Source organism: Poecilia reticulata, chromosome 9, assembly GCF_904066995.2.
Source record: "Poecilia reticulata chromosome 9, P_reticulata-male-v2, whole genome shotgun sequence".
In the NCBI taxonomy this organism is placed as follows: Eukaryota; Metazoa; Chordata; class Actinopteri; order Cyprinodontiformes; family Poeciliidae; genus Poecilia; species Poecilia reticulata.
Genome location: NC_088838.1, coordinates 2,889,847 through 2,904,600, shown reverse-complemented (window position 1 = coordinate 2,904,600; position 14,754 = coordinate 2,889,847). Strand labels below are relative to the sequence as shown.

Here is a 14,754-nt window from a genome sequence, read left to right as displayed (position 1 = left end):
ACCGTCAGACTCATAAAGACAGTGACTAAGTCGATTTTCTGTCACCTGAAGAACATTTCCAGGATTAAAAGTCTAATGTCTCAGCGAGATCTAGAGAAACTCATATGTGTTTATCTGTAGTTGCATTGATTACATTAACTCCCTGCAGCTCAGAAAATAAACTTTTAAAATAGTTTTTAATTTATAAATTATTGAATACATTGGGATATATAAAACATGTTCATTAAGTTTAATACACAAAATCATTCTCAAAAATTGAGATTTCATCCGATCAGTTCGGTTTTAGAGCTACATCACTATTATGCAAATGAGCTGCTGCTGGCCACGCCCTGTTTAAATTAGAACCTGAAACACTGAAAACGGCTACAAGTAGACGCACCATTATGCAACCGTAACCATCTTTGACTCAAAAGCAGAAGAAGTGCAGTCTCCTGAACAACCATCAGTCCAACCACTGAAGGATAATGTTTGTCAGTTAAAGCTCTGACAGTAAAACTCCCAAAGCAAGACGACCATCTGATGTTTTACCCAAAAGTACAGATGTGGGCAAATATTCAGGAAAAAAGTTGGATTGACTGATAGAAAAAATACATTTTTATCTAAATGGTTGACAGGGTAAAGTTTGATTAAAAGAAAGAACACCAGATGTACACCCAAACTCACTGTTCCAACACTTACAGAGTTAAGTGAGAATTCGATGCACTCTTGACACCGTTGTAAGTTTTCTTCTTTTTTTTCCCACTATGTTCTTCTCAAAACACATCCTCTCTACCACACCACATCCTATTTCTGTCCTACTCAGTTAATATAAAAGTGCATTCTTTTGTGCATCAGAGACTCCCATCCAGAGTGTCTGCTGGTTTTGAATTGGCCACTGATAGCCCATCTAATAGGTCAAGCATCACCCTCATCCTCCCTTAACCCGTTATGTGGGAGTGGAGAAGTCTGGAATGCTGACATGAAAGTCGGATGGCATGTTCCACCTATCTGAAGGCAGGACTGCTTCACTTTAAAACTTCATGCAGTACATTTCCTCCCTTATCCATTAGCTTTACTAAAATCATTGCTATTTGTTAAATGCAACAATTTTAAGAGAATTGCTTTACCTTTCTTCAAATAAATAAATTTCAATATGTTTCCATATTATTTGATAGAATTTCCCCCTTAATGTGTATGACATGGGTCACACATTTTAGGTCCTTCAACGAGCTTCTCAGTTAAATCCTGAAGTTTGGCCCATTCCTTCTGACAGAACTTTGTCAACCGCCATGTTCTAACATACCGGTCTAACTCTACCTCCAAAATTGAAGAAATTTTGAGATCTACATTTCTGGATAATGTTCATTCTGATGATGTTATTCATTATCAAAAGTTCACAAGTCCTGAATCCCCATTTCTTTTTGTCCTGGAGTAACAGCTTTGTCCTCTCTATCTGGTGTATTCCCAGAATGCTTTAGGCACAGAAGCATTGTGTGTCGTATTCTAGTTTTCTGTCCTTTTAAGGACCAAAAAACGCTTATCTTAAGTCATGTTATGTTTGACTGACCTAAAAGTGTGACATTTTTACTATTTTAGAAGATGAAAGCATTAATACTTGTTAAATTTGTTGTTTTTTTTACTTGAACTGTGAAAACACAAATAAAAACACACATATGTGCTTGACAACCATATTTTTCTATTTACACAAACATAAAACATATAGAAACTATCAATGTTAAACGTATGCATCTTCACATAGACAGGTTCAGTCAGTGCATATGAAGAGTTGTCTTCCAGAAGGACATCTTTGAACACAATGTTCATGACATCAGATCAACACATACAAAGTCAAAGCCAAAGAAACGCTGACACATTTAGGCTAAGTTAAAATCAGTGAACCTGGAGGCTCTTGCTGCACAGCTTCAGGGAACTACTATTTCCTGTATCGCAAAAAAGTGAAACTAAAAGGAACTGTTTCATAGAAACTGCATTTTTACCAAAGTTGAGCATATTACAAGTTTAAATGATTCAGTGCATGATCACAATTCTGAAAATACATGCTTTTATCTTTTGAATAATAGTGTATAATAACATGCCGATATTGTAAGATCTGAGGAGTCCGCTTCAGTCTGCCAGTCAATCTGAACACAGAGGATCCATACAGCATCATGGGACACATCAGTTTCATGGATTCAGAAAAACATCAAGGCACATATCAGTGTTGCACCATGAACATATATGTTTTTCTATTTTCAAATTTTATATTCATCAGTACAGGAATGAGATTTGCAGACATTAGTTCACTTGATAAAATTAGCCCAACAATTACTTTTTGCAAAATAAGCAAACACAGATTTATGTCAGTAATAAATAGCAAATTACTCTCATAATTTGACATTAATATTGATTTGAAGTTTTTTTCTCTGTATTCCCTTTCTGGCTTCTGATTGCTGTTTACCTGATCCAGTTCAAATGCAACACCTCCTGATGATTTTCCACAGTTAAGCTGCAACTATAAAAACTAATGCAATTATGGGAATTATAGATGCTCAGTAATGTTCTTCTCAGCAATGTTAAAAGGAAACTGAGTGATAGAGAATAAAACTCAGCAGCAAAATACAGTTTGGCCTGACTGTACATAAATTACATGAATGCATATTTACTTTGTAGCAAGAAATCATCTAGACATGAAAAATACATTAAACACCTCAATTCCAACCATCTTCCCTTTTGCAAGAGAAGATGGCTTGAACAGGAACAGGAACAGAAAAAAACAACATATCATTTCATGTGTAGATTCAACAGCATTTTCTTTTTTTAACCAGATTTTTGGCATTTTGCTTCATTCTGTCTGAAGCTACTCCCATATGCAGTCATCTTATGTCACATTTAATTCACGTGAAACACCATTTACATGAACAACTTCAAAAACTAGACATTTGTATGATAAAACAAAGTCCAATGCCTTTTAGGTTGATTTGTCAACACCTGGGTTTACCAGCCACAGTGATGCTCTTACTTCATCTCGTCGTACATAATTCTGCCTTTTGTTTTTCCATCATTATATAAGAAACTTCTTCTGCAGAAACTAATTATTCATAACATAAGATGAGGGTAGTGTGTTAGACTGACTTGATGTCAAATAAGCACCTTTCAGTATTGTAAAAGCAACTCTGAATGATTTTGAGAAATTAGCAGCACCAGAGAACAGAAGAAAAAGGCAAGCAAGTTTCTGGGTTTTCCTGGGTACAGAGACGTACTGGAGCATGTTGAAATCATTTCTTAATATTACCAAGTAGCTAATATAATTCATCTTGTACTAATACGATGCCTGTCAAAAAGTAAAGAGAACATTGTGAGTTTTTTTTTTTTTTAGAAATGTAAAGTATTAATAAGTAGTCAGTATATGACCTGGAGAAGGCAGCGGTCAGTTTGTCCTCAGTACTATGAGCATGACCAGATTAAAGCCAGGTCTCAACATCTAAAGTATTTCCTAATACAGCAGTATTAGGAAATACTTTACATCTCTTTTTAATAGAAAAGTTTAGCTTTTCACACATTTTTCAACCAATTCACCAGCCAAAGTTTTGCTACAATTTTAAGCCCTTGTAAGATGAAAGTTCAACGAACCTCCCATTGACTGACGCAGGATATCTTCCTGCTGTATTTTTAATAAGCCACAAGCTACTTCTGAAGTTGTTTTTCTTCAACAGGTAAAAACGTGTTGTATTTTTATGGATTGGATGAAAACAATCATCTGTTCGATTTCAAATCATCTGTTCGATTTCAAAGTGACAAGGTGCAAAAATACCAAATAAAATATTTGTTCAGTCTCCAGCATATTTTGATATTGATCATATTCCTCGCTGTTTCTCCAAACCCAGGTTTCCCAGGCTTCTGTTCACTGTAAGGAAGATTAGAACTAAGACTGAGCCCTGCTGCACCCCTTACACTGCTGCCTTTTCTCAGCTCTGTGTTTTGTAACAGCGTCCTGATCACATTCCTCTCATGCAGTGGAAGGCTGTCTGGTTCTTCAAATAGATCGTTTTTTCAGAGGCACGCTTCAAAGTGTAGCTTGAAAATCTTCAAGTAAATTTTTCCACTGTCATTACATGCAGTAATGTGGTGTAGTTCGTCATGGCATAATCACACCACAACAAGTATTCTTTATTAAAGCAGATTATTTCCCCTACAAAATCAGCCTATTTGGAATTAATAACAGTGTTTTATGTCTAATCAACAGTAGATATATTTTCTTCTCTGGCCATGCCAGTTGTTTTCCTATTATGAAGTTGTCATGAATAATGTCCACACCTCAAATTGCTGAACACACAAACATACACAACTAGGATTTGATTAAACTTAACATCCCCTTTTTGAGCTTTTTCTGACATACTGACCACAGCAACCGCGTTTTTAAATAAATACTTCAAATATACGCATGAAAATATAGAGAAAGGTTCAGTGACTTCAACTTGAGCAGTTTAGATACACATACAACCCAAAACACAAAAATGAGGACAAATACTCCAAGTAAGTAGAATAAGAATAATAGGTAGCACGGTTAGCCTATTGAGCCCTACAGTGTTTACTAAATAAATAACACAGCTCAGGATGTCCCAGTCCAATCCCAGGTATCGCCTCAGGATCCTGATCACATTTTGACATGTTCAGTGTCCCTGTTGCTTTTTGTTTGCCTGTCATTTCACCTTAGTTGCATTCTGCATAGTAACTTTTTGATTATCATTGCAGATTTTCTTGAACATGTCTCTTAAAGCTGTATTATGGTTTCTGTGTAATTTTGGGGGAGATTATGCTTAGAATCTAAATATTTTTTTTATGCTTTATGCCCATTTTTGTGTCATGTGATCTGCTTCGTGTGCTAAGTTCAAAAAAGTTTCAGTGCAGGAGACAGAAACACCTGTCTGCAGTTTCTGAAGCAGGAGAAGTGTATTCTGAATTCTCTCCATCAACTGAAACTGCAAAAAAATGCACTGGGAGCTTCACATTGTTAACCTGTGTTAGAGCGTCACAAAGTATTTGCAGTGTTTATTTGAACCAGATGGGAACTGGGCTGATACCTGTTCTTAAATGACTGGGACATCCCTACATGCAGCAGTAAGACTTTGTCTTTCCAAGCCTAGATGAACGTCCATCCAGGCTTAGAAAGATATTTCAATTGTGAGGCAAAATTCTACCACGTGAACTGTAAAATAATTCACACAGAATGATTTTATCCTCAAAGCTTTAGACAAAATATCTCATCTGAAAAAAAATGCAGAAGAAAAGAAGGATGAGTTGACCAGGGACAAGAAAATATTTAAAATGATTTTGCTTGTCAAAAAAGCTGCCAGGACGTGTCAGTTAGACTGTTGTGCAAATTTCACATTATGTAAAATACATGGAGAAACTTATTTCCCCTCAACAGCCGCATTCCTTATTCTTCTTTATCATCGTTGGAATCAGCAGAAAAAGGTTTTTCCTTTGTTACTCCACTAGTTACTCCAGGCGGTTTATGACATCTTCCACTGTCTCTTATGTTTTGTTAAAGCAGTATGATACTGCTAAATATATTCCTGGGCTTGATATGCATCCTTTGGATGTAAGATAGCGAGGTGGTAACATAAGACTTTAGATCAGCCTCTCCTCTGGTGGAACTTTGAGCACACTGCCCATTTCCAGCCTGGCACCGGCCACCTCCTGAGAGCTGGGGCTGTACGTACCCTCCGACTGCCGCTTCTTCCTTGCTGTCACGATCAGGAAAAAAACAGTCAGGATGGCTAACAGCACACACAGGGTGGTCAGAGGGATGGTGACTGCCAGCCAGGGAACTCGTTCCTTATGCTCTCCTTTCTGCAAGAACAGCACAAAGTAATATTTGGAACTAGTTAAATTAATTTCAGCTCTAACTTTCATCTGAAGGTGGCAGTTTTAATAAGTAAGTGTTTATGAAAGTTTATCCTAGCCAAGCAATGTTTCGATCAGAATAGCAACAATAGCTTTGTTATACAGTTCGAGCAGATATTGTTAATTTTCCAGTTTAGGTGATACCTGCTTTTCCTCCAAATGTAAACAGTTCATAATGACTATTCACAGTCTTTCTGACTTTAGTCATGATATCAGACCACAGAACATGTCCCTAAAAATGAATGAGTAACACTTTATTTGAAGGGGGTGAATAAAACTGACATGACACTGTCATAAACATGACATAACACCTGTCATGAACATGAATAAGCCTTCATGAATATTTATGACTGTTGTCATAAAGCGTAATTCGGTAAATTATGAGACTTTTAATACAAAGTTGACCTTATTCAAAATGTCTTTGCTATGACAACTTGACATTAACCAAGAAATCATTACTGTTTAAACTTTAAGCTTTAATAAATTAAAGTTACCTAATTTTTAAAGTGCAATCAGTAATACTTTTAGAACAAATTTATATCAGTAATGATTCATTGGTTAATGTCAAGTTGTCATAACAAAGACATTTTGAATAATGTCAACTTTGTATTAAAAGTGTCATAATTTACCGAATTACACTTTATGACAACAGTCATAAATATTCATGAAGGCTTATTCATGTTCATGACATGTTATGTCATGTTCATGACAGTGTCATGTCAGTCTTATTCACCCCCCTTCAAATAAAGTGTTATCAATGAAGGTTTGTGTGCGTCCAACTTACATTGCTCTCACACAGTTTGCCACTGAAGCCTAGGACACAAACACACTGGAAGTGGTTGAGTCGGTTCAGACAGGTGGCTCCATTTTGACACGGACTGGACTCACATTCATCTATTTCCGTCTCGCACCTGAAACACATCAGAAGGTTTTTCTAAAATGTTGACTGACAGGGTGGAGGCTAACACACACGGTCACACACACTTTTTTGCTTGCCATGCTATCTTTGTGGAGACTTTCCACTGACTTCCATTCATTTCTACAGCCTAACCCTTCCCAAAAGCTAAATCTAACCCTTAACCTAAAAATAGAATTTCCCTTTGTGGGGACCAGGCTTCGGCCAACAAGGAGCAGTGAGTCTCCACAATGTGTCAGAAAAATGGTCCCCACAATGCATCAAATATATGGTACACACGCTCCTTAAACGGGCATATATCAGAAACACACTGTGCGAAGTGGTGAGTGGTGGTGCAGTTATAGTCTGAAGGTCTTACCTGACGCCGGTGTATCCAGGTTTGCAGGTGCAGTTGCCTCCTATGCAGACTCCACCATTGAGACAATCCTTGCTTGCATCACAAGCTACTGGAGGGAAACGCCATCTATTAGAAATGTACAAATGCACAATTTATTTCCATTGACACCTTAGTAAATATAAAAACACATTTTTTTTTTCACCAACAAATTTGTTGGACAATATCAAAAAATAATGGAAACTATAATCACTTGTAGTTTGTAAATAGATCACCAGTTCATCATAGTACATCATGGACATTCTATAGTATAAACACTAAAACTTCATATTTATGGATGATTCAGAGTGGCTAATTGTTCTAACATGCTATCCAGCACACACATGTCTGATGGTATTCTAGCATCCACAAATCAAGGATGGGCAGTCCTATGACTGAGAGTTCGGCCAGCTAAAGTTGCTTTAACCTGGTCTGGGGTATACCTAATAAAGTGGCAGTGAGCAAGTGCAGTGTAATGTAGTGTCATAGGTCAATTTTATAGCTCAAGAAGGCTAATAGTATTTAGCTGCATGTATACATGTTTCTTTCACATGCATTTACATATTTCTCAATTTCAGACATGAGAAAACAACAATAAGCCAGTATTAGCCCAAACCGTGTAATAAATGTTGTATAAATGCTGATTTATGCTATATAAGTAAAATTAAATGAGATATAAAGAATTTGTAGAGCAACTCATTTTCCTGTGGCTGTTGTATGGCTAGTACAATATCTACATGCAGGATACAGAATGTAATAGTGGATTTTTTTTACCGTTAATTGAGTCAATATGCAGATATATCTAAATGTTACATTAAATAGTGCACTCACTGGCAGCGTGTGCCCTTGTACCCAGGAGGACATGAACATGTATGAGTACCAGCAATTTCTTCACAGACTCCTCCGTTAACACAGCTGAACTCCAGGCAGTTATCCACTTCGTTCTGGCAGTTGATCCCATCATATCCAGGATCACATGTACACTGGTAGTCTGCCATGAGGTCTGTGCAGGAACCATAGACACAGGGAGCTGAAGAGCACTCATTTATCTCATTCTCGCACAGGTTGCCTTCCCATCCAGGGCTACAGCTGCAGTTAAACTCGTTAAACTGGTCCTGACAGAGTCCGTGGTTAAGGCAGGGCTGGGAATCACAAACTGGTGCACCTTGACATCCAATGATTGGCTGAAGTCCACTGATCATGGAAAACCGGCTTCGCTGAGGGGCATCTGGTACCTTTTGAAGAGGCAGGTAGACACCACCTATTCTCACTTCCCGTAAACAACCAGTGTAATTTTCTGCCAGCCAAACTTTGCTGTTATTCATGAAGTTGAGATATCTTCCAACGCCAAAGCTGCCACCAGCTTTCTGTCCATCCACTGTGAGTTGCCAACGAGACACTGAAAAGAGAGGGTTGACCATACTGAACTGGATCTGGTGCCATGCCCCGTCTGCAATGGTCCTGTCACTCATTAAGGCCAGCAGTTCTTCACCTGGTCCACTGTCCAGCTTGACCAGCAGGCTAGAGTTTAATATACCCAAACAAAAAACCTCTTCTCTGCCTTGAGAACGCAATAAGATCCCATTTTCATCCCGTGTCCGTATGGTCATGGTGATGTTGGTCACAGGGTTCAGCAGGGAGCCATTGGCAACAAACTGAAGAGAATTGTGCTGAAAAACAGCTTCTGTTAAACCTGTAAGAAAATCACATGTTGGTAGCAAGTCAGTTCACAGGTTCTTTCAAAAAAGATCTTTGCAAATATGTTCCAAATAAATGTATTAATAAAATCAGCCATGTTGTGTTTTTACGACAACATGGTTGATTTAATATGCAACATGAGAAAAATTGTTCCTCACATTCGTAACCATCTGTTAGACCCACACAGATTGCTCCCTCAAAACATGGCTTCTCAATGCACCACAGGCGGGTTTCACACAGCCGGCCGGAGAAGTTACTGGGGCACACACACGTGAAGTCATTCCAAGTGACCTGACATTGTCCGTTATTTAAACAGTGGTTATCCTGTGAACAGAACACAGATTGAGGGATTAAATGATCAGCAGTAGAATCTCTCACCTGTTGAACCTACCTCAGTAAAAGCTGTGCAAGGGATTAAATGGTGACTTTCAGATCAAAGGATTTCACATTCAAACACAGTTAGGGTAAAATGAAATGTAACACACCGAGTCAAAAGGGCCTTTCTAGGCCCTTTACCCTAAAAAGTGTGAAGGGCCATACACGAATTACAAAGCACAAGACTCCAAGTTATATAGCAGGTGGAGAATCAGTGTTTTATCTGCATCTGTACTCAACCATACAAAGAAGGGAACAATCGGGAATTAACATGTAACTCATATAATAAAGTAATATTAAATAAAACTTCTCCACTGTTGTTCATCCACTGTATGTTGTGGAGTTTAGTTAGCCTTTAAAATGGACAACTTTACTTCTCTTTTACCTTGCATGTGTTGTCACTGCGACAGCCTTGAAGCACATTCACCGTGGTGGATTGGTAAGGCTCCAAACCCTCCAGATGATCCCCAAAACTCATTTGTTTGTCATCTAGCCGGATGTCCTGAAGGCAGCCCTTGAAGTTTCCACCCCAGGCATTCATGTTCCTGCCTGCAGGGAGCCCTCCAACAAATGCCACATCTCCTGCTTCTACGCTCAGGTTGCCTAAGGCACGGTGGTTCCCCGCTTTAGGAAAAACCACATGACCATTGATGATCTTTATGGTCACTAAATGATTCTTTCCATCAGTGACTTGCTTAACCTCAGACAGCAGAGTTGTGTGAGGACTGTAGATGGCAACAGTGCTTTCCTTCAGATAGACCGTCAGATAGGACTTTCCCTCTCGGTGGAACTGCAGGAGCAGGCCGCTGTGTTTTAGGGAACGCATTAAGAAGGAAATGGTGAAGTTTTCTCCATGGCTGTTTGAAATGTTGACAGAAGAGTAGCTGCTGGTGTTCTCATGGCCAAAGGTCCATGACTGGTATTCTGAGTTGGGAATGGAAAAAAAAAAAGTGCAACTATATTATTTCAAAATATTGGCAAACTGGCTACGTATATAAATTGGACACTTAAAAGGTTCCACAGTTTGCATTGTACAGTTTCAGACAAAACTTTACATTCAGTTGGATCAGGAATGTGACCATAATTTTGGGTTTCCAGTTACACAGGATAGAAATATCACACATCATACAACTGTAATGATTTAAAGAAACAAGAATTTGACAATATTCTGGATATTTCCATCCCATATAAGTTCAAAATTATACTTAGAGGTTCAAATAAATTCATCCTCAATAGTTAACATCCTTTAGGAGGTTATGCCACAGCCACATGTTATGTGCAACCACCAACAACATTCTGAAAAGAATTATGACTATATTTGGCAGCCATGTCTTAAAGCTATAACCATTCAAAAACTGGCTCTGGTGTGAGTAATTATATAGTGGAAACAGAAAATAATTTGGTTTGAAAGCATAAAACATCCTGGTGTTCATGGTCAACAATTCAGGAATCACAAAGAGTCAAACAAATTGTTTAAATAAAAGAAATCAAAATGGCAATGATGAGTGTTAGTAAATTTCTGTCTGAAATTGCATATAACTTTAGAACAGTAAAGGCATCTGGGTCATTAGGAAGTAAAAAGCACCAATCAATGCCACTTTAAATTTAACTGGGAAACGCTTTAAAAAAAAGAAAAATGATCCATGCAGATACTTGTTTCATTTCACACATCTGCCTTTGTGTACAAACATCTGACAAATACTCACTATTCTAGCTTCAGATAAGTCATCCAACAATTATTATTTTCATTAACAAAACAAGTCTTTGTAGATATGTGAATTATTACCTTTTTCACAGCGGCTGCCATAATATGGCCGATGACACACACAGTTTGCACGAACCCACATGTCCACACACTGCCCTCGCTCCGAGCAGATGCCCTCAGAGCACCAGTCCCTTTTGGAACATCCGAGTTCCAAGCCCTTGTTTTCCTCCCTAATGAGGTCCTGAGGTAGCAGCAGTGTGTGGTCAACTTTAAGGTCTTCCATACAGCCAATGAACCCCTTCCCACTGGATAACTGAGAAGAGTAATTCCGAGGTATTCCTCCTATGAAGAGCTGTTGGAAAAATCTAGGCTGGAGGAAAATTAGATGGTTGTGACCTTCATTCCTCACTTGGCATTCTTCCTTACAACTAGGACCTGTCACAGTCATAACCAACCCATCATCCATGGTTACAGTCACCTGATGCCATTCTCCATCATTGACTGGGATGGGGTAAACCACCTTCAGTACCTTCCCTGAGCTCAGCGTAGCCTGCAGAGTCCTGTCAACAAGCTCCAGGGAGAGGAAACGCTCCATTGTGCCCCGGTAGAACAGCATCATGTTGGGTAGAGTACTCCTGAAACGAAGCTGCATGTGCAGTGCTTGGATTTTTTCGACAGCCTCTCGTTTCGTCTTGTTCCTGAAAACAGGCAGCTGCATGAGAACATAGCCCTCTATGTTGAAGGAGAAGGTGGTTAGGGTGTTGCAGCGTTCTCCGCCCCAGCCAGGGGAGCACATGCAGATGTAACTGTGACCTCCGGCAATGTTTAATATGGGGACGCAAGTTGCCCCATGCTGACACTGGTGCTGCCGGCAGCCGAGCAACTTCACGTCACAGTCACGCCCCCCCCAGGGTTCCTGACCCCGCCCTGTCGTGGGGCAGTGACACCTGTAGGAGTTGGCAGCATCCTCACACGTGGCACCATTCTGGCAGGGATTGCTGTCACACTCATTGATGTCAACCTCGCAGAGAACACCTTAATGAAAAAAGCACTAATGTTAATGTTGCCCATAAAGTCTAATTGAGAAGCATTAACAGGGTAAAACTGTAAAGTCTAAATATAAATCAACAACAATATTGTGTCTAGGAAGTCAATTACCATTGACAAATACAGATAATCAGGCAGTTCTGGTTAGTGTAAGGCATCCATTGTCCAAATAATATGAATATGAGGAAATTAAATGATAGACATCACTAGGATTAGTAATCCAATTAAATCTCTTTTTTTTTTTTTGAAAAGTGTGAGCTGGACATAGAAATACTGCACTAGATACTCATCAGATAAACCCACTGACACAGTCTGGATTCTAATTACGGATTTTCAAACTGGTGTTGAGAGCTGCCTCATTAAATTCAGCGTTAAGCCCTGGCAGTAGCAGTCAACCTGCATTAACGTAGTCCTTAAAAATACTCTGCAGTCAAAGAGCTCTTCAGCTCATCTCAGTGCCAAAACTCCAACCTCAGAATGAAAAAGACTAGAAGTTTCCTCCATTGTTGTTGCTTTAAAAATGTCTGTTCATCATACCTATCAAGCAATGTGCCCAGTAGCAGCAGCACAGCAGTGGCAGCAGCATCAGCCGCCTCCCTTCCATGATCCTCCAGGACAACTGCCAACCCACTCCTCACACTAGGGATGGCAGCGGAGACGCAACAAGGTCCACTGCCTCTTTCTCACTTCCTTTACTTTGCACCAAACTGTCAGCAGAAGTGATTACAAGGCAGCCCTGCCCACCTTTTCTCTTCCTCCCTCTGTCACCCTCCCTTGTTCTTCCCTGAAAAGGTTCCTCCCTCCCTTTCCTGCTCTCTTGACTTCAGCTCAGCCCTGGCACAGAGGTAAGCCTCCATCTGGCTCCTGTCAATTGACACGAGGAATGCAGTGCAGCAGTCCCTCCCACATCTCCTAACATAGATGGCAACTAACAGCAGATTTTGTTTGCGAGAACCAGCAGGAGGTGCTCCAGGGTCAAAGTGAGGCAGGCCAAACAGGTTATGTCTGAGAAGGTTCAGACATGTTGGATAATCACTGTTTTTCTATTAGCTTTGGTAAACTATTTAATATGCACAATTTTTCAAAATCTTTTGTGAATGATCTGTTTTCACGAGCAACATTCACTGTAAAAAGGTTCGCAGAATCCTCAAGAACATTGCAAGTTCCCTTGTCTAAGTTCTAAGTCACTTCTTGGTAAATGAAGGATATTAGGAGAGTCAAGGTTTCAGCTGAGCGATACAAACCTCTTTTATCAGCTCTGTACATTTTTCATCATCGTTGCCACCAGATTGTCTTTTTTACATTCAACTAATTACATTTAACTAATTTTTACATTTAACTAATCCTTTGTTTTTCCACAGACAGAAAATGGAATATGTAGTATTCTGTTACAGGTAAGAAGTATTGAAATGAACTCTGGCGTGGTTAGAATGTACGTGAATGCCAAGCTGATCCAGGACTGCTTTATTATACAAGTCATATGTTAATTCCGCTTTGGAAGCTGGGACAACTTACTCAAAGTCTTCTGCAGAGAGAAGTTGAAGGCACAAATGCATGCTCTTTCCCACTGAGCTCTTCTTTTTTCATGTGGGAAGCGATGCAGACTCACATCACTATATTTTATTTACACTCAACATCGACTCAATGTGGCATTGTCTAAAATTACACTCAAACCCAAAATAATGAACAACTCAGGTAAAGCTATCCTCCCTGTTTACTCTGTAGATTCCGGTACAGAACGGACACAACCTCATCATCAACCCAGCAAGTGAAACAATGACGACCTCCATGGGTGAAAAATATAACAAAAAATATGTTTTTTGAAGAAATTGTGAGCTTTGACATATCACAAATAGCTAATAGGAAAATTATAACACATTTAGGCCAACATGTTCAACTAATCATAGATCCTTTTAAGTTTTGTCTCTGCAAGATTCTTGTAAAAGGCCAAAGCTCACACATTTGTTTAGAACAATAAAAAATGATGTCATATTTCACAATAAACCATATTATTTGTTGTTATAATACAAAACATAATCTAAATCTGAAACACAAAGTTATTTTTATCTGTTTTTCTTTAAAAATGCCGACTTTGGAGATTTTTTTTTCAGCCTGCTTTAATTAATCATTGAATTGAATTAAATGTAAAAAATTTATGTTAAGCATGAATACTTTGGCCAGGGAAGAAATAAAAGTCATATTTTGAAGACACAAAGGTAAAAAATGAGGCCAGCGCATTTTTTTAACCCTTCAACTGTCCCAAATGCCCCAAAAGACACTTATATGCAAGTCATTGGGTCCATGAGGACGAAAGCATCCTAACGTAATGTTATGCAGATAACTACTGTTCCCTGAAGGAGAAGAATGAGGTGCAACACATAGAGTATGGGATATCACACCCTGCGTGGTCTAACTGAAGACACCTTTAATCACGCCTTTAGGCAAATGACGTGTGATGACGGGTGGCAGGCCCAGCCTGCATATAAATACATCCCCATCACAGTCATTATTCAGTTCGATGGCCGCTCTTCACCGAGCCAAGCTGAAACAGCGGGGCAGAGGAACGAGGTACAAAGGTGTTGTACCTTGTTCCTCTCCTTCAGGGAACAGTAGTTATATGCATAACATTACGTTCCCTTTCAGTCGATTCACTCTGTACAACACAGAGTATGGGACATATATACACGCCCCGCCGAGCAGCCATCAAACCTGAGACAAATGCACTGAGTTTGTTTGAAACCTCCAACCCAGCAG

At 39.2% G+C, this 14,754-nt stretch overlaps 1 protein-coding gene across 3 annotated transcripts in view; it reads right to left on the bottom strand.

Annotated features, from left to right (window-relative positions):
- Positions 1-1,655: 1,655 nt before the first annotated feature.
- LOC103469613 (crumbs cell polarity complex component 2) overlaps positions 1,656-14,754 on the bottom strand; it is a 35,994-nt gene continuing 22,895 nt past the window's right edge. For 2 of the 3 annotated variants that reach the window (XM_081611233.1, XM_081611234.1), the window contains 7 exons: positions 11,035-11,988; positions 9,634-10,172; positions 9,032-9,197; positions 8,007-8,868; positions 7,161-7,265; positions 6,671-6,797; positions 1,656-5,832 (listed from right to left, as the gene is read on the bottom strand). In XM_081611233.1, the coding sequence (XP_081467359.1) occupies positions 5,611-5,832; positions 6,671-6,797; positions 7,161-7,265; positions 8,007-8,868; positions 9,032-9,197; positions 9,634-10,172; positions 11,035-11,988 (2,975 nt within the window). In that variant the 3' untranslated portion in view covers positions 1,656-5,610. The remainder of the gene's footprint in view (positions 5,833-6,670; positions 6,798-7,160; positions 7,266-8,006; positions 8,869-9,031; positions 9,198-9,633; positions 10,173-11,034; positions 11,989-14,754) is intronic. The other variant, XR_014089157.1, reaches the window with a different exon arrangement.